The sequence below is a fragment of the Equus asinus genome, chromosome 24 (assembly GCF_041296235.1).
Source record: "Equus asinus isolate D_3611 breed Donkey chromosome 24, EquAss-T2T_v2, whole genome shotgun sequence".
NCBI lineage: Eukaryota > Metazoa > Chordata > Mammalia > Perissodactyla > Equidae > Equus > Equus asinus.
The window spans coordinates 57,619,290-57,647,089 of NC_091813.1; the positions used below are offsets into that span (position 1 = coordinate 57,619,290).

The 27,800-nt window shown below is 37.4% G+C and overlaps 1 protein-coding gene across 4 annotated transcripts in view; it reads left to right on the forward strand.

Moving 5' to 3' along the window:
* Positions 1-27,800, forward strand: part of NKAIN2 (sodium/potassium transporting ATPase interacting 2) — a 919,540-nt gene that overhangs the window by 727,860 nt on the left and 163,880 nt on the right. For all 4 annotated transcript variants that reach the window (XR_001399934.3, XR_006519185.2, XR_011497696.1 and 1 more), the window contains one exon: positions 24,314-24,514. Coding sequence is in view for 1 of the 4 variants with exons in the window: in XM_014852938.3 (XP_014708424.1) it covers positions 24,314-24,514 (201 nt within the window). In the remaining 3 variants the exon portion in view is untranslated. The remainder of the gene's footprint in view (positions 1-24,313; positions 24,515-27,800) is intronic.

The following is a 27,800-nucleotide window of genomic DNA, read 5'->3' on the forward strand; positions in this document are numbered from 1 at the left end:
CACTGCTTCGCAACCACTTGCCCTTCCCTCTTTTTGCTCCAGAGCCAGCTCTGTCCAAGGGCAGACCAGGGATGTGTCCCAGGCTGGGAACTTCAGTGACAAAAATAACAACCTGTACGTTCATTGGTTCTGAAATAATTGATTTTCACCTTTATGTTTTATAATGCCTGTATTCGTTTCCTGTGGCTGCTGTAAAAAATTACCACAAACAACAGAAATTTATTTTCTCACAATTCTGGAGGTCAGAAGTCTGAAATGAAGGTGTGCTCATTGGGAGGGCCATGCTCCCACTGGGGTTCTGGGGAAGAATGCTTCCTTGCTTCTTCCAGCTCTGGTGGCTGCAGGCATTCCTTGGCGTTCATAACTCCAGTCTCAGCCCCCGTCTTCACATGATCTTCTCCTCTGTGTCTGTGTCTTCTCCCCCTTTGGCTCTTATAAGGACATTTGTCATTGGATTTAGAGTGTACCTGAATAACCCAGGATGATCTCGTCTTGAGTTCCTTAACTTAATTACATCTGCAAAGATCCTTCTTCCAAATAAGGTCACATTCGCAGATTCTAGGGGTTCAAACATGGATATGGGGGGGAGGCCACCATTTAACCCATTACAATGCTCATTGCCCTTCAGCTTCTGGCCGTTTTATCCTGGGAAATGAGACACATTTTAGGTTTTCACTTTAGAACTGTTCTTTGGCTAGTCACGTGCATGAGAGGGCTGCAACAGAAGGAGTAGCATAGACATCTCAAATGTAGAGAAAGGGAACACTCAACTGTAAGAACAGGAAGCTCCCTGAGCATGTACAGCTCCTCTGTGGAAAACTAAAAGTAATTCCTCAGGGCACCACATACAACACTGAACTTTAAAATGTAAGAGGAAAAGGAAACACAAAAGAAGTGACATAGTTCCTTAGTTCTTAAAGTTGTAGAGAATGAGGATTGCGTGTAATAACAAGTACAATTAGCTGTAGAAAATTTGAGGTTGTAAAGAAAGAATAATATTGCATTAAAATTCTTGAAACCAAAGTAAAACAACCCAATTCAAACTGGCTTAGGAGAAAAAGAGTGAAGGTATTGATTCGTGAACTGGAAAAGTCTAAGGAGGTGGTGCTAACTTCAGGATCAGCAGAATCTAAAGATATGAGGGGTGTGAATCCCTAAGAATTTGTCTTTCCTTCTCTTCATTGTGTTTCTGGTTTGTTTGCCCCTGTGTTATTGCTTCACTCCCAGACGTGCCTCCTAATGTGGTGGGAGAGATGGCACCAGGCCTCTGCAGGCTTTCTCAGTCTTTAGTATTTTCCATCTCAGGAGAGACTCTCTTTCTTCCGAGGTCCGTTTCAGTCCCCCAGATAAACTCTGATTGTCTCTACTTGAAACAGGGCCTTTCCTTTTTACAAATCATTGTGTTTAGGAAGATGAAGCACTTTGGTCAACTTAACATCACGTGGAAAGGCAGTTCTCAAAACAACATAGTATTCCTGTTATTGGAAAAAAGAAAGATGGGTGTCAAGTGAGTAATAGTAACCCATACACAGTTACATGCTCGTAAGAAGAGCAAGCCTCCTGGACTCTTATGTTAAGTGAAGACATCAGTCTAAGGGATCAATAGAAGTGATTAGTGAGCTTATTTACAGATAGCAAATTCCAGCCGTTGAAGAAAGGAAGAGAAAAGGGAGGGCATTTTGCTTCAGTGATGATCTCTGTAAAGGCAATAGGATAAGAATGCGTATTTGTCCACTCCAGAAGAATCGAAGTATAAAAAGGAATACTGGATTAAGACCTAGGAGATTTGGGATTTGCCTTTGGTTCTGCTACTTACAGCACATAACATAATTTCGGAGGTCCTTTGTGACTTTAAGACCAAGGATTACACAAATCGGAGAAGACGGAAATAAAGTGAGCTTAGTTCTAGTGCTTAAATAGCAATTTTCTTATCCTACCATGAGATGGTGGGATGGTTTGAAGTGAAAGGATATAAGTTTAGCAAAAGATCTTCTCATAGTTACACCTAAATTTTTTTTAAAAATCCCAAATCTGAGGAAACCTTACAAATTATGGCCGGAATATTACTTATTTTTCACACTTATACTTTCGCACAGGATTACACATTGTAGAGCCAGCCCTGATGGTCTAGTGGTTAACGTTTGGCACACCCTGCTTCAGCGGCCTGGGTGTGGTTTCTGGGCGTGGACCTACACTCGTCTGTCAGTAGCCAAGCTATGGCGGCAGCTCACACAGAACTAGAGGGACTTACAACTAGAATATGCAACTATGTACTGGGGCTTTGGGGAGAAAAAAAGAGGGAGAGATTGGTGACAGAAGTTAGCTCAAGGCAAATGCTTCCTGGCCAAAAAACAAAAAAAAAAGAATTACACCTTTTTAAGATAGAACTTTTAGTTCTGGCAATATATTGTCCTCAAGAAGTTTGAGTCTATTTGTGGTATGTGTTTGTCTTGAACCAGAGTATGTACCTGTTAAAACTGAAGGTTTGGATCTGAAAATATCACTTGAGCAAATGGTTATAAGTTATTTAAATAAAAAATGAAATCCATCATTGTATTTTCTCATTTCTTTTAAATAGACTAAAGTGGCTCATTTGTATTGCTTAGTTTCTGAAAATTTTCCATCTTAACTTATAGCTTTCTCAAATCCAGTTTTTCTCTATTGGCTATGTTCTAAACTAAGAGAATTAAATTGCTAAGATGCATCATTCATGTATCAAAAATACCAAGTAGGAAGAAAAGTCATTTCCTTGAGCATCCCCTGCAATATTGATCTGCGTTTGCCTCTTCTATCTTCCTGACACTAGAGTTTCCTTCATTCCACTTAGGCACTAAATACAATCATCAAAAAGGCTAAACATAAATCATGAAGCCCTAGTTGAGCATAATTTTTTTCTTTCCCTGGGACATATCTTCTCTTAAAAATCTAATCTTTAAACCACACAGGGAGCAGCTGGATGGAAGATTTGACTACATGTTGGTTTCTTGAGTAAAGGTTCCACCCCTGCCACAGCAGGGGAGCGAGGTGCCCAAGCACGTGCTGCTCTTTGCCGGGGCTGTGACTCTAGTGACCAGGGAAGGAAAATGCTAGAACTTACAATTCAGGAATGTGAAATCATAGTCCTTTGTTTGATTTTTTGTCAGGTGAGTAGTTTGTTGAAATGATAGCAAATGGGAAATATCCGGTTAGTTTAATAATGCCGAATAGTCAGATATGAACCACTGGTACAGCAAAAGTATTTTTCAAAATTCTTGAATAACTTACTTCACTTTTACAACGTAAAGTTGTTATAAAAGGAGAAAAGACCTTATTTGCATTGAGGACCTACTTTGTGCTGCAGATACTTTGTTTTTTGGTCTCACAGAAAAGCTTAAAAGTGTCATCCACATTTTAAAGAGGAGGACAGAAAGGTTAATTAACTTGGCTAAGGTTACACAGTTAGAAACCACCAAATGCCTGATTCAAAGTGTCTTTTTCTAAAGTCCCTACTCTTTCTACTGTAATACATTGTCTTCCTAAAAAAAACAAAAGAACGTGGATTTACTTTGTGTTACCACTTGAAAATAGAAAAAAAGAATATTCTTTGCGTCTTGCATGAAGCAAGGGTCTGGTTCCAACAGTCCCCTTCAAAAAGCTTTCTCCTGAGTTTGTGGGAGTGTTGAGATCAACTCTGAATTGAGGAATTTCTGAAACTTCTGATAAAATATATAGTAAATGAGTCACAGTCATGATGTAGTCATATTAGGGGGCAGGTCCAAGGATACCTGTGCCGTCATCGACGTAATACAGTGGAGATTCATGGACCAAAGAAGCAGCGTTTACATATCCAAGTGTCTAAATCCATCTATTTAACACGCATTTAAAGATGCATTAAACATCCAGGAAATCCATTTTGTGAAATGACTCATGCATCATTAAATGCTTCCCGTATGTAAGTAGTAGTCTAAATGAGGAGTTCACAGATATCAAAACAACTGACAGACCCCCATTATTCTGTGAAATGCAGTATTTCCGAAAGCGTGCTAGATTATATCATGGGGTACATGGCCAGGCTGGCTTTTTGTTTTTGCTTTTTTCAGTTATTCAGGGTCACCTCCTCCAGCTGTGCAGGTTGTATGATACCCCAAGGCACCTGCCTGAAGGGACAAGGGGAGGCTGAAATACGGTCTTAGTTTTGCTCAGCAAGCCCTATATCTTTAGTCAGAGCTAAGCCAGGCCAGCATCCTCGGGAGTGGGAGCTTTTTATTGCAAAAGATACCTTATATGCTAGCTGCAGGCTGCCATCTTATACTAGAATGTTCAGTTTGTATTAGAAAAGCGTAAACAGCACATCAAATAGTGATCTGAATTTCCTTTTCAAAATAAATTAATTAAATTATGTGTGATTTAATTACAAGAAAAATATTAAGAAACTAGTGCAACTGGTAGAAAGGCAAACCAAGGAAGATATTACGTAAACAATTAAAATTCGACGGTCACTGGTATTGGGAAACCATTGCCTATGGCAAAAGATGAATATGAGTTCAGTCCAGGTCCTAGTTGTCCTTTTGCAAGTCACTTCATAGCTCAGCTCCAATTTTCTCTCGCTGTATGTAAGAATGTTTTATCTAAAGGACTGTAGTAAGAATGGAATGAGATTATGTCTATAAAGTTGTCAACAGATGTTAGTTTCCATCCAGCACCTTTCCTGATGCAATGCAAGTCTAAATCCTCAGTCGTCCAAGCTGGCTTCTAGATTGTGCAAACTCAAAGTGCTGGGTTCATGTGGGTAACATCCAAAAGGATACTCCATCGATCCCAAGGTACTTGGTCATCTTAGGTTTAGTTTCTACTTTAGTGCCCCATGATTCTCATCTTCCCCATAGCGCACCCCACTTGCTGCCTCACCGCCCCAGAGTGACTGTCCCGGGGGCACGTGCATACACACACACTCATGCACTCACACTCACATGCATACCCTCACTCACATACATTTACACACTCACGCCCATAGACACTCACACACATACAAAAGCAAACCACTGTTGCCCCAAAGACCAACTTACCATTTCTTAAGTAATTCATTTTGTAACTTCTTTTGCTCACAATTCCATCTTACATCCCTTCCTACTTAAATCTTCTCTGTTCCTTAAGGCCTGGTTAAAACATCAACTTCCCTATTAAGCCTCTCATGATAACGTAAAGGGATGTGACCTTAACTTCAAAAGTGGGGGGTAGGGGTGTCTAAATCTTTCCTCAGGTTATAGCCATATTCTACCTTATGATGGAGTTACTCATATTGTTTGCCTGCATATCAGACTGCACAGTCTTTGAAGGCTAGAATCAGGTCTTATTTATATTTTATCCTTCACAGTGATGGCCTTCATTACCTTGAAGAACTATAATCTTAGTTAATTTTCATGAAATAGTTAGGTCCTTTAGGTCCCCAGGAACCAAGACATGTTTAGAATACCTTAAATGACTTGGAGATGTATCTTTAATGATATACAGATAATTGCATCTGAATGTACTATATTCAACCTGGACAAAAGCTAACATTCTGTTGCTTTTTGTACTATAAGGTTTACATGCATAATCCAATAGCTGTAGGCAGGGATTTGGGATCCGAAACTCAGCATTCCTTGACAGGGGCTGTGGGTATGGCGGGCCCTTTGAGTATTATAGATTTCTCTCCAATACTTTCCTTGGGCCTCCTGTTTCCATGCCCCATTCTCCAGTTCAGTATTGTTCAGGTTCCAGGCATAAATTTAGTTGAGTTGCATTTTTTATAAAGGATGACAATATAAAAATATGAATATATCTTTTTAAAATATCCATATGAATTTTACTCAAAAATGGTATAGCATATGCCTCTGATGTCACCCCATGAAGTTATAAAAATTGTGTGCGTTCTACAGATAGGCTGGCTCCAAGTAAGAGGAGGGGGTGACTGAACTGAGTATGCTCAGTCTGTTTCCCAAACGTATCCATCAAATAAGTCACTCTGCATGGCAGTGTTGGAGCTAAGGGAGAGGAAAGAGAGACGTGGGAGGTATATTCTCCCAACCTTTTCCCTGAGGAGGAATGAAATGGAAATTCTTTTTCATCTCTGAAAAGCTGAAAAGTGGGCCGTTAGTACCTTTTCTTTTCTGCTAATCTTTTGAGTCTAAGAAGGGGTTATAATAATCTGCAGAAGGGAGAGGATCAGAAGTTGACCAGAACAGTCCTCCCACATTCAGGGGGCTTTTGACCCCAAACCTAACTTTTGCAATTTTAGGTGTTTTCCTCAGACACTGATAGTTTCTCTTTTGCCTCTAGAAGGCTCTGAAATGATTTCTATCAGACTCCTCCAGCTCCAAAATTCATACTCAATTCTATTTCCCATCTCAAATTGTGCCCCCCAAAAAAACTAGTGTATCAAGATTTTTTTTCTTATTTATTTTCCCCATGGGAAGGAATAATTTACTCCTGTGCACATGAGAAATATTGTTTTCTGCTTATGTTGAGGAAGAAAATAAGTACCCTGGAGCTTAAGAGAGGTAAAGACACACCTACTGGTAGTCATTAATCTAATTGAACACAAGTTTCTTGTTCAATTCCTTCAGCCTCTTTTTGTTTATGGCTTAAATCTGATACACATAAAGCTTTTTCCAACATTAAGATATTGCAAAAAAAATGATATACTTTCCAGAAATCCATTTTAGTCGAAAAGAATTGTTAAACCAAGTCTTAAAGAGACAGAGCTCGCACGACCACAATACATTCATTGCACGTACATGAGACACATTGACTCGATGTTTAGACTCTAGGTTCTAAGCTGATGTGCATTGTGTCTTGGAAAGCAGTTGGTGAAGGACTGTCAGGCCCAGGATCTGAAGACAACCTTGATGGCAGGAAGTTACAGGCAGGAATACAAGCAGCATAGGAAGAGTCGTCATGGCAGTACTACAGTTCCCCATATGGAGTCTGGGGTGTTAGGTTAGAGTGGAGAGAAGAAGGTTTAGAGCAACGCAGAGAAGCCAATATTCTGTTTAGAAACATACGCAGGCAAATATAGCTTCTTCCACTTAGGCAGGGGTCAGGATAGGGGCGCGGGGAGCACTGTGGACAAAGAGACCAAGTAGAGTAGCCAGGGAACAGGATCTGGGCAGCAATACTGACAAAAGCATGTCAAGACTGTCCTATACTGTAGTAGGAAGTGTCTTCAAGTGTTGGGAAGAAGTTCTCAAGCTCCGTGCTAATCCTCATTTGAAGGTAGAATTCTTCAGATGAAAATGGTTAACTATTACAAATCATCAGATATCTCATTATTTCAATATCCTACAGAGCTTTCCCGCCAAGACCAAATTCATCCTGATTAAAGGTAACGATCCACATTTGACTTCTCTGGTACTCAATTACCTGGAAAGGGATTGTCATTCTCTCCTTTGCATTACTGAATGAGGAAGCAATATAGAGAACGATGCCGTTGGTCATTAGCTCATGTCTTCTCATTCAGTCCCTTACTTGTCTCACGAGCCCTACTCTCTTAGTTTCCACTGGCAAACAGAGCAGAGAAATTACATAATTACCTGGATAATTTCCACTAGGAAAAAAAAAGTGATTACTGTGAATTACACGAGCTCTTTCAAAATTTTCCTGAACATGAAATACTTTTACTCTTTCCTTTTCTCTTATTCTCAATGATCTCAGTCAGGTGCATACATCTCTCTTTATGGAGAATGATTAACACGGACTCAACTAGGGAGAAATCAAATTATGCAGTGAATAAAAACTAAAGCCTCAGTCCATGCTAAGTGACAATATAGCACGATGGAAAATTAATTACTGCATTTTAGAGTAAAAGGAGTCAGATATGGCAGGTTTGACTTTAGCCTTAGGATCTGCAGTAAATTTCAGTTCTTTTGTGACTGAACTTTTTAAAGTGCAAAGTGACTCAAAATCATGTAGCCGTATTCTATAACAGGAACTTTTAAAATTTTCTAACTAGATTAATTCTTAAATTGCTTGAATTTTTGTAGGAATCTTCTCATATTCATTGTGTAAATTTGAGTGGATCCCGTGGTTCTAGCTGTGAGCAATCACTGATTGGTGAAAATTTAGTGAAATTGTTCCTTTTCACAAGAGTGTTTGTGTTTTTGATACTCCTAAAGAGATTCTTTAAGTGCCCCGAGTCTGAGAATTTATGTATAATTGTCAAATACAGCATAGTGCGGTATTTAAGAGCGAAGAGCAGGACTTGTCAGTGGAAGCAGATTATTAACAGCTGGACATACACTGGTCCTTTGTAGACTTAAAATTAAGTGAGCTTTTTCTAACTTATTTCATATGAGCTGGACAGAGTGATCACCTCAGAAGTTTACATTCCCCTATTTAAGTAGTACTGAAGAAACCTAGGCAACAGGAAATCATGTTATATACAATCTTTAGTCTCTCTCTACTCATATAATCACAGAATCATTTTGGGAAGAGATTGTACACATTTTGAGTGCAGCCTTCACTCTTAAAGGGCCATCCAACCTTTGTTTGAATACCGCTCGCTACAGGAATTCGTTACTCGGAGAACCACCCATTCTATTTGGGGGCACTTGTAATCCTTTGGGCTCGTCTGCTTTACCTTCTAGATAAATTCATCAGCTTGAATCTTTGACTGCCTCCCTGGAGTTAACTATAAATAACGAGTCTGATCCCCCCGACTTTTGATATTTCTTTAAATATTTTAAGGTAATTATGAAGATCCCTCTTGTTCCTTTCTTTTCCAGACAATTCAAACAAAATTCTCTCAAAGTTCCTCATATGATATTGTTTTTAGCTCCCACAACCGCCCTGCACACAGAATCAGTATGTAATTTCATGAGTGTCAGATGCAAACCCCAAAACAATGTCTGCTCCGAAACCTATAAAAGATCTCTTAGGTATATGACAAGATGAGATGTCACACAGTTCCTATGCCCCTGTAGGAAAAGAGCTGGTTATTTTATTGTTCCTTTATTGAAGCAGCTTAACAAAATCTACCTACAACTTAAAATCATATCACAATGTTTTTCTTCATGTGATTTCCAATTTCATATTGGATATGCTAACATATATGGTGTAAATTCAAATGGCTCCTTGGCTTATGGCTAGGAACAACCACTTTTGGATGAGGAATTATTAAGCTATTCCTTTTCATAAGACTTCTCAAGTCATTTTTGAACTCTTAAGAAGAGAATCATCAGGGCCAGACTAGTGGCATAGTGGTTAATTTTGCATACTCCGTTGTGGCAGCCCTGGGTTTGTGGGTTCAGATCCTGGGTGCAAACCTATGCACTGCTCATCAAGCTGTGCTGTGGCAGCATCCCACATAAAATAAAGGAAGATTGGCACAGATGCTAGGTCAGGGCCAATCTTCCTCACGAAAAAAAAAAGAAGAAGAAAAATCATCAATAAATAGAAAAGAATATTTTGATAAATAATGATGATTTCTGTAAGCAAAATGAATCAAAAAAGGAGTTGGAAGGAAGCACATTTTTAAAATAAGAAGGACTAAGTTGTGGCTGATGCTCCTGCAATATCAGCACCAATTCTAGAATGAACTACTGTCTTGCTTACCATCCCCATCCACCTTTATCTTTCCACCACTGCAACAAAATGATTGAATTGTTTCTTTCCTCATATTTGTGCCCCCAATTTCCACTTCTGTCTCCTTCTGTACTGCTAGGGAAAATATCCTCTCTTCCTGAAGCAGACTAGGGAACTACGTGTTCTCTCCATATAAAAGTGATGAGGAATATTTTTCTTTGTTTCTTAATGTTTTTTCTAGAAAGTGACCTTTCCACCAGTAGCCTTATGTGTTACAAAAGCTGCAAAGAGCTGTTTGGAAGCAATCCAAATAAAATAGGTACATATACTTAAAGTTGTTTTATTTAGATTTAGAGGTTTATTTATATTTGTCTCCACAAATTCTAAGCAATATTGATCTATGTACTTGCCAGGATAAAACAAGACAAGAGACAAATCTTACCACTTAAAAAAATTCTCTCATGAGAATAAAGTACAACTAAAATATCTTTAAAAGCTTCTTCATCCGAATGCGTGGCAAATATAACTCTCCTGTAAATGCAGGGTACAATGAATTTTGGATTTGAGTTGGCAAAACATCTAGGAGGACACGCAAAGGTCTTTTATAGTGCTGAGAAGAGTTTTGAATAGTATTTGGAAATTTTTGAAATAAGTTGTATGAATTATCTGTCCACTATTTTTTATTCCAGTCCATTTCACTAAAGAGTAACGAATATGGTGTCTTGGCAATGATTGATTGGGTGGCCAAGAGAATTTCCTTAAGAAGCAACAAGGTTCTGTGGGAAGGCATGAAGTCAGACAAAAATAGGTTTGAAACCCAGTCTCATCCCTAATAAAAATAACTTGATGAAGTTATATATGCACTCTCAGCCTTGTTTTCTCTTCTGTTAAATAGGGATAGTAATTCCTACTTCTAAATGTTGTATTATATACGAAGTAGTGAATACATAAATTTTATTTCCTTTCTTTGTGGTGGTATATATTTCCTCGAATTTAACAATAAGTTGCAGAATTTATATGAACTAGGAGATACACTTATCTTCAAAACAAAAAGATTTATAGAGATTTTGCAGAGAAATTTTCTGTTAATTAGTATTTCATTGCATCTCCAATTATGGCCATTCTCACTAACTAAAAAACGACTATGATGTCTATCACCAATTATATTAACACTTCACTCTTCTCTATCTGCTATCATTTTTGGTCATCTTCCCGTGAATTGTTGTCTTCCAGAAAATGAATGAAGAAAGGGAAGGACATACAACTTTATTAGCATCTCTGTTAAAAACTTTAACCAAGAGACATTTTGAACTATGGATCAAAATGAGATCAGCTTCCCGATTCTATTGTGTTGATAAGTTGAAATCCTTGGAGACAAGCACAGATGCTAGTCGAGTCAGAATGCCTGACTTTGGGAAAATGATAGTGTCAATACCAGGGGTAGGCTGCACATGTAGGTGGGATAATGGCTTGCAGTAATGGTGGGGGACTATTGAGGAGGACATATCAGTGTTCCTTAAATGTCTCCAAGTCTTCAATATCATCAATGCATCTATGCCTCCCTACCAATTAAAAATCCACATAAATGTGCTTTAAAAACAAATGAAATGGTGGCCTTCAGGTGATTGCTAAAATGGCGGTAACATCTTCTCTTGGAATAGCCAACATGTTCTTTGCCTCCCTGAGATCCCAGAGTGAATGCAGATCACTTTTCAGAGCTCTTACACGGGAAAGGGACACTCAAGACAGGGAAAGATACCTGCAGGGAGGGAACGAATGGGAAAGTGAGAGAACAGCAGGAAAAGCTGCCTGAAGAGGTTTCAGTACATCGAAAACTATAAAGTCAGTGAGAAGTTGATCTTTCACTATTGTAACCAGCTGAGAAAATTCTGCCTCTAGCATCTGCTAGGAAGGGTGTGAAAGAGAGAAGACTCATTTTGCCAAACTTAGATCCCACTCGTAGCTGATGAGTCCTAACTTTAGAGGTAAAATAAATTAAGAGTTTTGAGGATGGAGATTCAATTAACTTTAACAAAGCATGGAGGCTTCCTTACTGAATTCTTTCTTTCTTTTCCTCTCCTTTTCCTTCCTTATCTTCTTTCCTTCCTTCCCTTTCAGAACATTACAAGGATCACCATAAAATAAAATTCTTTATGTTCCAGATGCAGACTTTCTTCTCCATCTGAGAGTTAATCTGCATTTCTTGAGCAGGAACAGGGACTATATTGTGCTTAACATACTCCATTACAGATAGGAAGAAAGCAATTGACCAAGATAATACCGCTATTCATATAAATACAAAGAAGTACTAGGTATAACATTATGATGTTGAAAAAAGAGTGGAATTAATCGAAAAGCTTCCTGGGGGGGTAGCCCAAAGTATTAATTTAAATGCAGAGAGATATACAAGGTGTTAATAGGAGGTATTCAGGAGAATTTTATTAAAATGCGATTTTTGCAGCAATGTTCTGGATACAGAAGTTACAGATCAAGTATGGAATAACATAAAACATTTGTCTGGGCTAAGAAGGCAGTCAGGATAAGATCTAGAAAAGTGAAATAACAGCCTTTGTTGGAACACAGACAAGAGAAACCTTGTTTTCAGCAAAGAAACAATGAAAACGCTTAATAGCAATGAACCCTAAACGTTTTATATTAAATCTTTAGTGAATCTTTCTACATAGTGGGGAGAAAGACATTTTGTTTTAAGACTTTAGATTTTAGAAATTCAAATACCATTGGACTTTCCTCATCTGTTTTTAAAGCAATCCTTGTAAAGTTTTCCATGCTGACACAAACAGTTTTTCAAATATTTTCTTGAATAACTAACAATGGGACCCAGGGACTTGAGTTAGCACTAGCTATGGGGTAGTGTTGAATTATGATTCATAATTCAATAATTCAGCCAAATCCCAAAGTTGCCCATGGTTAAAGACTCTAGAAAAAAGTAGGAGCATGAATGTATGTGACATGCTCCATCTACTCCTCTTAAGTTCTTGATCTAGTAGGATGAATCACATCTTTGGATTTTGGAGTTGGTAGATATGAACTTCCTTATGTCGTGGGCCGTATTCCAGCATAAGCAACATTCATTCAACCTGTTAAATGAAGTGCATTTGTAATTTTGCTTATCTTCTCAAAACCATATTTTCTCAGCTCCTTCCTCCTAGCATCTTGAACAATATGATTTGCTTTCACTGATTCTCATGTTACTAAGATAAATTTAGCATTGGGGTTTTTATATGTATAAGCAGGTTTGCATAGATCTATGCATATATTAATGAAAAAAGGTGATGTTTGGGTTTAGAGTATTAAGTTCATGAACAAGAAACAAACCATGAATGATAATTTTTAAGGATTTTTCAGTTTCCTATGAATTAGTATCTATATGTAGATAGTGGCAATGAGATATAGCACAATGCTTCCTGATATTTTAAACTTTAACCCAGTGTATATTGGTTGTAAATAAATAAGAGTTCATTGAAAACAGTGATTCTTAGTGTCAAATAAATACAGCCTTCTCCACTATGTCAACTCCTGCATCCTCAGCTAATTACAGGATGTCATTTAATCACAGAGTTTCCTAACTACTTCTCCTAGTCCTAATGACTAAATATACACTCTTTTATTAATATAAACATTTTGACCTCCAAGGGTATTTTTGCTGTTGTTAAAATTTGCTTCTTTCCATTAACTGTGCTTGGCATTCCTCTAATATCATCACAAGAAGTATGTTTTAAGGTAAGGAGAATGCTGACTTGTTCTTGTTCTTACTCTGAAAGTGTTGAAAGCAATGGTCCTGGTCCTACCTCCCTGGACCCTTGTGGAACTCAGGACAATAGTCTGGGAAGATTCAGCTCAAGCTTTTGGATTTTATAGCATCGGTGTCCTCACCTCCCTAATGACTGTTGTTCAATACTGCACCTGCACTAGTCTTACCACACGCTTACGGCATTGTGGATCCAGTCCTGAAAGAGACTGGATTGTGTTTATTGTAATACCTCTTGGTTCATGTTTGACAGTGCCAATGTCTGCTCCTGGTCAAAAATCCTTCAATAAGCCAAGATTTTTGGTCTGGCATTTAGGTCTCTCCCCAACCTAGCCCCAAATCATTTTTTCAAAACTCTTTTATACTATTCCTTCTTCCAAACTCTCATCGCATAAAAATAAGGCACTTACTGGTCCTTAAATATACCAGTTGTCACAGCTCTACAATTTTGATAAGTTGGTCCCCTCTACTTAAAATGGTCTTTTTCTCCCAGCCTGTGGGCCTATTTAAGCCTGACCCTTCTTTCAGGCCCTAGCTAGAGTTCCCATCCTTCGGAGGCTGTCCCACCAGAGTCCACAAGCATCCTACCCTCTGAATTCCTCTGAATAGCTTGTTCACACCTCTCGTTAGCTACCTATCAGATGCTTCCTTGTCTTGTTACATTTTCTCTTCATACCTTGTCCCCCAAAAGAGACAACAAGTCCCATAATGTTAGAGATCACATCATATATCTCTTCACCTCATTATGGCCTGGTAGAGTGCTTTGCATGTGGTGTATCAATAATTAATACTAGTTAGTAACTATACCAATAACTATAACCTGATTTCCATTTACTAAGAAGTACGGTTTCTAGCCTTTCAGGTAGTAAGCAAGCGTAGGGAAGGAAGACATTTTCTCTTCCCAAATGTGGGTTCGTCTGGCCGGAGAACGAATTAAATTCACATGAGACAGAATAGCAAGAGAAAATTAAACAAAGCTTTATGAGGAGCCATGGCCCGGGGCCTTTCTTCCCTAAGGAAGAAAGGGCACCGAAGAAGTGGGGTGCACAGAGTGGTTATATACCCCCAAACAGGGTGTTTCACATGTGATTGAAATGTCCCTCCCACAATAGTCACAAGATTGCTCTGTCGGCACAGTGCTTGATGGACACAGCAGGTAGTGGTCAGCTATCTCGGTGGGCGTAGCAGGAGGCTAGTCGATTGTCTGGAGCTGGGCAGTCACAGGTGAGCGCAGCAATCACTTCCTTCCCTAAGGAAAGATGCTTAATCCTTAAAGAAATGCCAACGTTGGGAGGGGCAGCGAAGTCAGTTACAGGAGGTTACCAGACAAGCACAATAAAATGCAGATTTAAGTCCTTGCCTTTGGTATTGATTAAGAGTTTCTAGAGAGAAGGTCTTCTCCTTTCTTCTTCCTGGTACAGAGAGGGAGGCACCTTTTACAGATAGAGATTTACCTTACAAATGTAAATGTGTCCTAACAAGGGGCAAGTTCCATTCCTCAGAGCCTCCTTCCCTGTCCCAGTTTATCAAAAGCAATCAGCCTCAAATAATACTGATTCCAAAGAGACATATCTTGGGGTGGCCAATTCCAGGTCCCCACACAAGCAGTCCAGAAATGAGAAAGTACCTATTTTCAATATTATTATTCCAAAAGAAGAATTAAGTAATAGAAAAGTCTAGAAATCTAAGAAAATATTTCAGGTTTTTGAATTGCAACTCAAAACTTCTCTCTCTCACCCTCTACATTCTCATCTCTGCAATACAGCCTCCACTGCTTACTAGCACAACAAATAAATGCATGTGTGCTTTAATTCAAATGCCATAAAACTGAGAAAGTAAATTTTAGATTTTTATTGAAATTCTGAGATGTTACTAGTGTTATTTTCTCATTTACTTGTCAACTTTTTTTTTTATTAAACACATTATTTGTTGAACAATTAGGCTTCTTCTGTTGACCTGAATACACACAGCCCTGTCAGAAACAACTTTTTAGTGCTAATAACAGCTTTCATGTAACACATCAGACCCTGTTATTTTGAAAAACGACATGACGAATGATGGGGTCCTTTTATCTGAACTTTTTGAAGACTTACTAAGAGAGGTGAATGACTATATTGATACAAAGATTTTTTTGTCACTATACTGATCTGAACATATAATTAAGTAAATTTATTTTAGATTTACAAGTTTTTGAATCACAGTTTTGAACCCATTTGGTAATTTCTTTCAATATGAATTCATCCATAACATACAAGATTTGGTTCGTGGTTTTCTGCCTTATTTTGTGCTATCAAGACTTGTTCTTTGTCTCAAAAGTCCTTATAATTTTTAGCTCAAAATTACACAATATATGGGAGTTACATAACCTATTGATTCTGCATGGAGCAGATCACACTCAGGAATTCCTGTTGTATTTAAAAGAGGACTCGAAGCAGACCTTTCTACTGTCAGTTTTACAACCAAGAATTTATATTTTATGATTAAAATGATGCCATATGCACATACATGAAGAGACTTTTTGTTTAAATGTCTATAAGAATGAATGAATGAAAATAGAAGATAATGCTAGGAATCTTCCAGTTAATGATTGCTGGGTGAAGATAGGTGCTTACAGTTCATCCTGAAACCCCACCAAGTGATACTAAGAATAAAAAATGATAAACCCACAGTACAAAGAGAATGAGAGAGGGACAAATTGGACAAGAAGTGTCAACAATTTTGGGAAGAAAGAAAGTAGATGGAGGATTGGTTAATGACAGCAAAGTGGAAAAACCTAAAATGTACGAACATGCAGAGGAGGGTTCCAATGTCCAGATTTGACCCATAAAACCCTCCAAAAATCAGAATTTAGAAGTGGAAGAAGGGTGTGAGGTAGAGTACGGAAAACAAGAATGAATGGAACAATCTCCGAGGAGCAGTCAGACTGCCGCAGGCTCTTCTCTTGGTCTACACAGCCAGGCTTCTCCTCTGGACAGACAAGACTCTTGAGGCACAGGTAGGCATGAGCTAAGTTTCTGAACTCATGAAGATTAATTTGGAGACTGCATACTGAAAAAAAAAATCTGCTTACTATGTAGCAAAAGCACCAGCTCCTTCCGAGTTCAGCCCAAGGATGAGGGGGTCTGGTGTCTACCCCATAAATAAACTGGAAGACACAGAGCAAAGTCCCACATTTGCTTACAGATCTAGCATTTGGAAGGCACTGCTCAGTCATCATATGTGAAGAATATCAGTTGACCAGTCCACTAACACATAACAAACTGCCAATCAAGTTTTAATTTTTCCTCTTTGATATGAAAAGACAACCAGGGATCACCAGACTTTTAAAGAAAGGCTCCAACATTAAAGTCAAACACAAAAATAAACATAATAGAAAATATTCATGACATTCCCACTGGCTGCTGAAAATTTCTTCCCAATCTTTGCTCTATTTACTCTTATACTTCATTCAGGAATTTGTTCAAGTACAAAATAATGAGGTATATTTTCTTGCCATTTTATCTAAAATTTTGTTACATTCCCCCACTACACAATTCTAGGTCATTCTATTTCCTTACTTGAATTTATTTTTCTCTGTATACTAATCACTTCACAGATATTTTGATATGTTTACATATTTATTACTCATTTCCCACATCCCAAAATGAACACTCATAAGGTCAGGAATGTTGCCTATGGTACATAGTAGACCCTTGATAATTATTTTAAATATTATTTACTCATTTATATACTTATTTGTTTATTGAAAATGTGTAACTTGAGTAAAGCAAAAACAATGTAGGAAACACAATTTAAAAACAATAATAATTCAGAGAACTAAAAAAAGGTATAGTCCAGAAACAATTCAAAAATATTAACTATACAAAAACAACAATTGGAAAAGAATAATTAACTTTTATATGTTCAAAATATTAAAAATAAAGGATATGGTTCAATATAAGATTGGGAAGACTTGGTAAAGATAATCTCCAAGAGAATAAAAAGAAATATAAGATATGAACAATAGAAAAGATAAGAACATAAGAGGTCGATCCTGGAAGTCCAATGTCTGACTAATAGTAGTTCCTGTAGTAACAGAAAAAGTATAGAGGAAAAAAAAATTAAAGACATAAGAGAGGATATTTCCAAGATTGGAGGGAAAGGACTCTTGCATTGAAAAGCCCGCCAGAAACACTACAAACCAAATGAAAAAAGAAAACGCATCAAGGAACTGTCTTACAGAATTTCAGAACCTGAAGCTGAAAAGATTTTCTACATAGATATACCTCAAAAAATATAATATGAAACCAATAAAATTTATGGAGTATATATAAATTTTAAAACCAACAAAAACAGCATTTTATATTATTAATGAATATGTAAATATTTAGTAAAACTACAAAACACTTTCATGAGAATGTTAATACCAAAATCATGATAGTCTTTATCTGTGGAGAGGGAGAGAGAGAAATATTTTATAGGAGGAGACGTCATTTATATGTATAAAATTTTATTTAAAAAGTGACTTCAAATATAAGATTTAATGAAGCTGAGTGGTAGGTGTGATGACGTTTTTATAATATCCTCTACACTTTTCACTGTTTTTGAAATATTTTACTATTTAAAACAAAAAGATGCAAGAGACCAAAAGAAAGAAAACATGTTACATAAAAAATTGCAGGAAACAAAATTACATCAAATTTCTTAATTGTAATAATGCAAACTAGAAGATAATGGAAAAATGTCCACCCAGTTCTAAGAGAAAATGATCTCCAACCAAGAAGCATAAATCCAGCCCAAATATCAGTCATTTAATATAAAAGTAGGATGAAAACATGTCAAACTTAAAATCATTCACCTCTTCTTAAGAAACTAGTGAACTATGTACTCTGGAAAACAAGAGAGCAAACTAAGTAAGAGAAAGACATAGAGCTGTTAAGAAAAAATTGCATTGGACTTTTGTTAAAAATGGCAAGACAGATTTTATTTTAACTGTTGCAGTAGGGAAGAGAGACTTCAGTATAGAACTGAGCTCAACTCCAAGTTGTACCGGCAAGGAAGAATTTATTTGAGACCATTGTAATAGGGGAGAGAAATTGAACTCAACTCCAGTGAAACAAAAGTTGGAAGGATTTTTGAGCACTGGGGTGAGCTAATGGAAAAATACTAGAGGACATTAGAGGGGAAGTTAGTCAATGTGATTAGACCATCCATGTTTGTTAATTGTTGCTTATCAATCTTAGGTTCTTACCCAACCACAGAAACTGAGAGATGGATGCTATCTTTCTTGACAATTACATTTCAAAGGAATAGCTCCCAGGGCCTTAAGAAAAACATTCTTGAGTTTTAGAAAATTTACGTCTCGAAAGAGAAGAGAAAGAATTTACAATTACGAGTTTTCTAAAGTAAATGCTCGAAGGAAAGTGAGGTCAGAGTTCTATACTAAAGAAGAAACCTGTTTAGTCAAACCAAAGGGAACGTTAAGCTCATCTTAGTCAAGCAGGAAACTGAGGATCCAGCATAAGAGAAAACTAATGATGTTAGTGAAGTCCCATGTCCAATTCCATCCATCAAGCACATAGAGCTTGATGGGAACAGAAGCTTGTAGGATTCTAGGTCAGTGGTCCCCAGGAAAAGAACAAACAAATAAAAAAGGAATTGATTGATTCTAAAGTGCTAAACCATGTAGAAATTAATATTGAATGAGTCTTTACAATTCTATTGATCAGTTTAAAAAGAATTAGTGATAGATATGCTACAGACACATAGTAAAAAATATCCACAAAAATGTGAAGAAATCAATAACAGAAAGAGAGCTGGAAAAATCCCAAAATTCTTGGAGATTAAGTAATACATTTCAAAATAACACATGGGTCAAAGAAGAAATCTCAAGAGAGTAAAACTTATAAAAATTATTTAAACTAAGCAAAAATGAAAATACAATGTACCAAATTTTGTGGGATGCAGTGAAAGCAGAGCTTAGAGGGAAATGTATAGAGTTGAATGGACATATTAGAAAAGAAGAAAGATCTAAAATCAATAATCGGAACTTCCATCTTAAGATACTAGAAAAAGAAGAGCAAATTAAATCCAAAGAAAGCAGAAGAAAAGAAACAATAAAAATTAGAGCATAAATAAATGAAATTGAAAACAGGAAATAAATAGGGAAAATCAATGAAACCAAAATGTAGTTCTTTGAAAAGATCAATAAAATTGATGAGCCCCTAGCTAGGCTCACTAAGAAAAAATTAGAGAAGACACAAATTACTAACATCAGAAATGAAAGAGGGGGCGTCATTCCGGAAGCCAGGACATTGAAAGGACAATAAAGAAATACTATTAATAGCTCTATGCCCACAAATTTCATAATCTAGATGAAATAGACAAATTATTTAAAGACACAATGTGCCAAAACTCATACAAGAAGAAATAGTTTGAATAGAACTACATCTATTAAAGCAATTAAATCAATCATTAATAACTTTCCAAAATAGAAAACACCAGGCCCAGATGGGTTCACTGGTGAATTCTACCAAACACTTAAGAAAGAAAATATACCAATTCTATGCTATCTCTTCCATAAGATAAAAGCAAGTGAAAAACTTCCTAACTCATTCTGTGAGGCAGGCATTAATCTAATACCAAAGCCAGACAAAGACATTACAGGAAAACAAAACTACAGACCAAAACTTTTTATGAATATAGATATCAAAATTCTCAAAAAAAATTATCAAAATGAATCCAATAATGTACAAAGAGAATTATACACCACAACCAAGTGAGACTTATCTTAAGTATGTAGGACTGGTTCAATATTCAAAAATTCATTAATGTAATCCATCACCTCAACAAATTAAACAAGAAAAATCACATGACCATATCAATAGATGCAGAGAAAGTATTTGACAAAATCTAACACCCATTCATGATAAAAACTCTAGGAATGAAGGGGAACTTCCTCAACTGGATAAAGAATACTTACAAAAATTCTATACCTAGCATAATACTTAGTGATGATAAATTAGAAGCTTTCCTGATAAGATCAAGAGCAAGGCAAGGATGTCCCCTCTTACCTCTCCTCCATAACAATGATATACCACTGCACACCTAATAGAGTGGTCAAAATTTAGAACATGGACAACACCAAATGCTGGCAAGGATGTGGAGCAACAGGAACTCTCATTCACTGTTTGTGGGAATGGAAGGTGATACAGACACTTTGGAAGAGAGTTTGGAGATTTCTTACAAAACTCAACATACTCTTACTATGCGATCCAGCTGGAAATATATGTCCACACAAAAACCTGCACACAATGTTCATAGCAGGTTTATTCATAATTGCCCAAACTTGGAAGCAATCCAGATGTCTTTCAGTAGATGAATGGATAAACTGTGGTATATCCAGACAATGGAATATTATTCAGTGCTAAAAAGAAATGAGCCATCAAGCCATGAAAAGACATGGAGGAATATTACATGCATGTTACTACGTGAAGAAAGTCAATCTGAAAAGGCAAATTATATTTCATTCTGGAAAAGGCTATGGATACAATAAAGAGATTAGTGATTGTTAGAGTTTAGGGGAGAGGGAGCGATGAACAGTGAAAACAGAGGATTTTTAGGTCAGTGAAACTGTTCTGTATGACATTGCAACGGTGGATACACGTCATTATACATTTGTCAAGAACCCATGGAATGCACATCACCAAGAGTGAACCCTAATGTTAACTATGGACTTTGAGTAATAATGATGTGTCGATGACAGTTCATTAATTGACAAATGTACCATTCTTAGGCTGGATATGGATGGGGGAGGCTGTGCATACGTGGCAGGGAGAGGGTATATGAGAAATCTCTGAGCCTTCTGCTCAGTTTTGCTGTGACCATAAAACAGCTCTAAAAAAGTTTACTTTTTAAAAATATGAAAGAATTATTAACTCTAGGGAAAACAAAAAGTTATGCGAAAAAGGAATTGCTGTCATAACTCACTTCTTGGCTCAGCCATAAAAATACTTATATAGTCATAAATATTACATTGATAGAACCAAATTTTTGAGAAAGTTGTACAGCACAATGGGGGAGAGAAAGAGAAGTATGCAATATAAGAATACTACTTACACCTTCCATAGTAGAAATCAGTAAATAACATTTAAATGATAAATGAATAATGTTAAATGAGCATAATATTTATAAAATGAAAATAAATACTTAAAGAAACAGTTTTAAAATGTGAAACTGTTTGCCTTATCAACAGCGTACCAGGAGATGGAGAAAACCATGGAAAAGGAATGCTTTATGGTAATTAGAGTTTTTAAACTATGTATAATTAGTATTCTAGATAAAAAATAAATAATAAAGAGAGCAAATAAATAAATATATGAAGTAATAAAATATAGTATTTGTCATCCAAACATTAAAGCCCAAATGATCTTTAGAAATTAGAGGTCCATGTTATAGGTTGAATTGCGTCTGCCTCATTGAAGCCCTAATCCCCAGTACCTCAGAATGTGACCTTGATTTGGAAATAGTGTCATTTCAGATGTAATTATTTAAGATGAGATCATTAGAGGAGGCTCTAGTTCAGTCTGACTGGCTTCCTTATAAAAAGAGGAAATTAGGACACAGAAATGTACACAAGAAGAATGCCATGTGAGATGAAGGCAGAGTTCTGAGTGACGACTCTACAAGCTGTTACTTCGAAACCTGGCCTCCATACATGGAGGGCAAGGAATGACTGAAGAGAGAGGCGGACCTCTTCAGATTGGTGGGTGGCAGGTTTAATAAGGGAATTTACATATGAGGCTTGTCTTGGGCATCCTATGAGAGAGGGAGGTTTGCTGAGACCTTGAGCAATGTATGTTAAATATCACTAGTCATTAGGAACCAGACTGTGTTCTTGCTGGACTGTCCAAGCCTGGCTGTCTTCACAACTTAGTCTCTTCTTGGTCGCCATTTAGAACCGTCTTCTTCTTTCTCTTAGACCCTGTGACTTATCCAGTTTGCTTTAGTAACCAACACATTAAATGATCAAGATTCTGAGAAAGAAACAAACACTATTCCTTTCTCACGATTGCCCCTGCAAGCCTACCTATGGACCTGCTTCTTCTGCTGCCACTGGATAAAATACATGGCAGGGCTCCTCTTTTTGTGATGACTCTCAGATGAAGTCATCCAAAGTCACTGTAGTCCCCCAAATAGTCTCTGTTCAGAAATTAATGTGGCTGTTGGCATTATAATTTAAAAAAAGTCCAAAATTCACTCAAAATTAAACTTCTCCTTTCCTAGAAGAGTCGTATGCTCCGTGTTTGACTTCTTCTGTCTTTACTAACCTACTCCCTCCCTATCTCGCAATTATTATCTGAGATTTAAGCTTCCTCCCTACTTGGAGTAATGGAGAGGAGATAAGGGACAGGAAAGTTCTTACCTGAATGGGTACTACCAGAATGATGGGTGGAGAAATTGATTCTTTCTCAAGACTTTTTTCTGAGTTTTTCAGAGACCCTGAATTACTTTAAATATCTCACCGGTAGGTTGGTACATCCTCCCTTCTTACTCTATTACACTTCCTTCCTTAGACCCTGGAGATGTGTGCAGTACAGATTCGGCCATTATCACATCATCCTCTAGTCTTCTTGAAAGCATTGAGAAAAAGCCCATATTAGCTCTCTCTCATGATGGCCCACATCTGCTCCCAAGGATCATAGCAATGCAGTTTCCTGCCAGACATAGCCTACTTTTTATATGGCCACCGAGCAAGTAACTCCTGCCACAGGCTTTATTTTGAGATGCATCAGGCCTGAGTCAGATACTAGTCCGCTGTCTCTCCCAGGTTCCAAGGGATACTTGAAGCCTTTCTCAATAGGCTTGAGGAGAAGAGAAATTACACCATCCACCACCACCTCCCTAAGGAAATGATAAGACTCATCACGCAGCTCTCTCCCAAGGAATCCTCCTTCCAGTCTCCAAATTCCCTGGCCACTTCAGCTCAACTCTTTCATATGTCCAGTGTGAGGGAGCAGTTCGAGGTCACAAAACTTGCCGTAAGATATTTTCTATGCAGGATCTTCCTTGTCAGCCTAGCACCTCCTTTTGGAGTGAGAGTAGTTGGCATCTATTATGTTGCAGCTCTATCACTGAGGCTAAAATAATTCCATTTTCCACCCCTGACCCTCCCTATTAGAATTCATCTTCCCTCATGACTTGCTGAGTAATAGAATGTGCTTCATACATTCCTTCTAGCCATTCTCTTCCTGAAAACAACATTAGTCCATGTGCTATTGATAGCTCCACATTTGTGGATATGATTGCAAGCTCTCTAAGTGCCAACACTCTACCTTTTATTTCATTTATCGTGCAGACCACACGCCATGCTGATCCTAATCTAAAGATTTATTGATTTACTATCTCCACCCGGCAAGATGTTGCTAACGATATTTCTAGGCAATATTATGACTACTTTCACAGTAGGAGCTGGCAAGTTGAAAAGACCCTGATTTGCTCAAACAATAGGAAGGGGCTGGGGACAAGTAATACTGTGTTTTATAAATTATGGTCTTCCAAATTTTAGCATTAGCCACAACATTATGTTAAATCTTGCTAAACTGAAGTATAACTATAATATTTAAAATATGCAAAAAGTAAATATTCTGAGGCAGAGGAAAATAGCAGATTTAAAATAAGATGAACTTCGCTTGATAAAATAGTGTAAATCACTCCCTTTGTAGTATTTACAAGTCCTAAAAGGCAAGGAATCTTCACTGTTACAATTAATGTAAATCATTTATAATTTTATGAATAAAACGTTTTATTTATTTTATTGTAGGCAGAAAAACCTTCCTAACTGGAGTCCATAGATATAATTTTCAGGTGGAACTGATAGCTCTTCTTCAGATGCTTCATTTCTGCCTGTAAAATACAGTAAAGGAAGGGAAAAATAACCACATTTCCAATGAAAGCAAGTCAGTCCAAATAAAGTAACGAACATTTATAAAGTAATTCTCATCCTTATAAATTGCCTTCTTGCAGGAAACAGACCTTATCCTGACTTTTAATATTTCAATGCACCGATCTTGGTGGATGGAGAATGGACCAGGATGTACGGTGACATCAGTGACACCCGCCCCAGACTGGGCCCCAGAAGACCATCGCTACATCACGGTCTCAGGGTGTTTTCTGGAGTACCAGTACATAGAAGTGGCTCATAGTTCCCTGCAGATTGTCCTCGCAGTAAGTGTTGACAGCCAACCACTCCTTCTAGTGCTTCCGGAATTGCTTTATTTCTGTGCAAACTCAGTGCACACAAATGGAATCTGCTGGTAAAGTATGGCTATTTGCTTTTTCCTAATTAATGCCACTTTTAGTAGGGATTCGTCAGGCTACACCAGGCCAGGCCCTGGACTGAGTGTGCCGAATTTTGTCAGCAATCAGTAAATAGACTGGCATCTTCAGCATTTTAAGTAAGAAATCCAACCACTCAAGGTTTGATTATTTGGCTTTTGGTAGAGTTTTCCAAAGATTCTGGAAGGAAGATCAGAGAGATTTCACAACTAACATGCTACAGTCCCCAATTTATAAGATTTCAGTAGATATTTTCTCCCCCAATGCTTCTTTCTGGCTGTGCTGCTGGTCCTGGGGAATTCTCGTCTCCATTTGCCCTATCTACTTCTTCCTAAATTTCCCTAAGGTACCATCCGTCACCTTCTATTTTCTCTCACTTTTTCAAAACAATTCAGCTTTTCTAACAATTCTACTTCTAGACTATCATGGCCTTATTTTGCATGGTATTATGCTGATAAAGATTTCTCCCTCTACCAGGAGTCAGTAGGAGTTATAAATAACTCCTTTGTATTTGTGTATTTGTAAAGCATATTTGTATAATATATGCCTATGTTACATAAAACATAATATTTTACATTGTATCACTATGACAGAGAGATAAATAACACACCTTTTTCTCAAGAAGAACTTTTACTAAGGTTAAGTGCATAATTTTGTGGAATTTATAAAGTGAAGGCAACTTTATTGTATATGTCTCCATTTATTTATTGCAGATACTATATGTACAGATCTACCTATATTTTTCTTAGAACGTATGTAGATCTGCAATTGATGTGCATAGTCTTAAAATTGTTAAGAACAAATAATGCAAGCAAAATCTGCTTTTTACTTCTTTCTTCATTTAATTACTTTCAGAATGATACTAACTCACAGTTCTTAAACAACAAAACATAACAGGTTATAGGTAGAATGGTTCCAATTAGTTCACATAAAATTCTTCTGGAATTAAAAAAAAAACTATGCAAGTATGTGTTTATTAGATTAGATAACTAATATATAGATATTAGATTTTTTTAAGTGAGGAATATATATACACCTAGACACACACATATTTAAATAAATTACAATAGGCTAAGTATGCGATTCTGGTAAATACTTCCCAAATCCCTGTAACTAAAAACCACAAAGGTTTCTTATTGTGGATTAGCAGAAAATTCTACCAATCAGTGTCACCACTGCCACTAAGGAAACAAGGCCAGTGGAGCAGCAACCATCTCAATTATCATCGGTTGCCATACCAGAGAGCAAAGATAGATGTGGAGTGTCTCCATTGGCCCAAAAGTGCTCCTCCTTGGGAGGAATAGCTCATTGCTCACAGTTCATTGTCCAGAACTAGTCACACAGCCCCACCCAATCACAAAATGGCAGGAAGATGGGGAACTGTAAATGCTTAGAGATCAGCATAAATTATTTCCACAATATTTGAATTACGTTTTTGCCTAAAGCACCGAATGATCTCTCTTGAATACGTGCAAGCTGCATGGCTGTCCTATGATGGTCACCACTAGCTCAGCCTTCATTCTGGCCTTCGTGCCTTGTCTGCTCTGCCCAGGGTCAACTGAGAGGGGATCTACTCTTCCCATGGAATAGGGAGGACCTGTCCATGGTGCTGACCCAGGCCCCGTGCTCTAGAAGGTTCACAGAGTGAGAAAGGTGTTGCTGAGATCCTGTGTTCTCAAGACTACTCAACTCACCTGAGACACTTAATAAATAATTTTTTCTATATACTTTTAAACTGTAAAACTGTTCATTTTTATTATCTTGAAATAAAGATAGGTTAGATTTGATGGGATGGAAGTAGCCATTTCAGTATTTAAAATCCATTTAAATGAAGGATTCATTCTCACCTAGGAAAAGTGAAATATTTCTGGGATTTGGGGCAGATAATATGTCTTCATATATGTGTTAGACAGGGGTTTTAGAGAAAATATTCCTTTGTTGGAACTCCCTTTTTTATTGCACCCACACTTTTTGGAAAACTTCCACTTATATGTCAAGGATGATATAAAGATATAGTTTATGTGCATGGATGGTTATGTGTGACTATTTCAGAGAGATATTTGAATTGATGTGTGTATGTATAAACTATATTCACAGATTTATTAAACCCCACGTAAAATTTTGTCGCATAGGTAATTTGCTAAAAAATACATTTGGACACAGAAGCATATGTTGAGGCTGTCACACCACCCAAATAAAAAACATTTTTACATAAGTAAAAACCATCTATAAAAGCAAATAGGCTAGAGTGCAAAGAAGATGGATGGAGTGTCCCTAAGAGCAGATGTGACCAATATTTCAAGCGACTGGCTCTCACTTCTGTCTACATTGCCCCCAACTGAGTGGAGAAATGGTTTGAGCAAACCATCCCAGGATGTGGTATCTTTACCTCTCCCCTTGCCACCTGTTCTTCCTTTCAGGGGCATTCTTCTTTTGCAATGTCAAGGTTGGATCACCTGAGAATAAGTTAGCAACATTGTACCCCAGCCAGTTATTTGGAGAAGTTTCAACCCCCTGTCTGTCTTTGGGCTGGTATTGTCTAGCCAGCCTTGGGCTGAAGGCATCTGCTGTGCAGAAAACATAGCAAATCTTAACTAGAGTTTCAGAATGCATACCAAAATGGGGCTTATCTTGAACAATTTGCTCCACCTAGTTGTTGGAAAATTTCCAACTACATTTTCCCATAGTCATTCCGACCACTTCTGCTGTCATTATTGAGATGAAATAGTGTCTTGAATCTCTGCTCCTCACCTTTTCATGTTGCCCAAATTATCCCCCTGACAATCCAATGTTCAGTTCAGTCCAGTCCAGTGAATACTTCCTGAGTGCTGGTCTCCTGCTGGCACCTTGAGAAACAAATGACAGGATCCCTGACCTTGAGGATGTCACAGTCAAAAATGGGGCGAGGTTCCTCAGGATACAGACCAGGTGCAAACAGGCACATTTCAGGGATGTAATAGACAGAGAATATAGTTTGTGCAGTTTAAGGCATAATGTTGGCTTCTTAGTTCTATCCTGCTTTTTGTCAAGTCAGCTAAACTCTCGCTCTTCTCATTGTTTTTACCATTCTTTGAAGCTGCCGTCTCTTCCAGGATATCTGTCTTAGATCTGCTTTCATAAACTGCTGCTCTCCCAGCTGCTGCTCTTGATTAACTCTAAATCTCTCTAGCTCTTT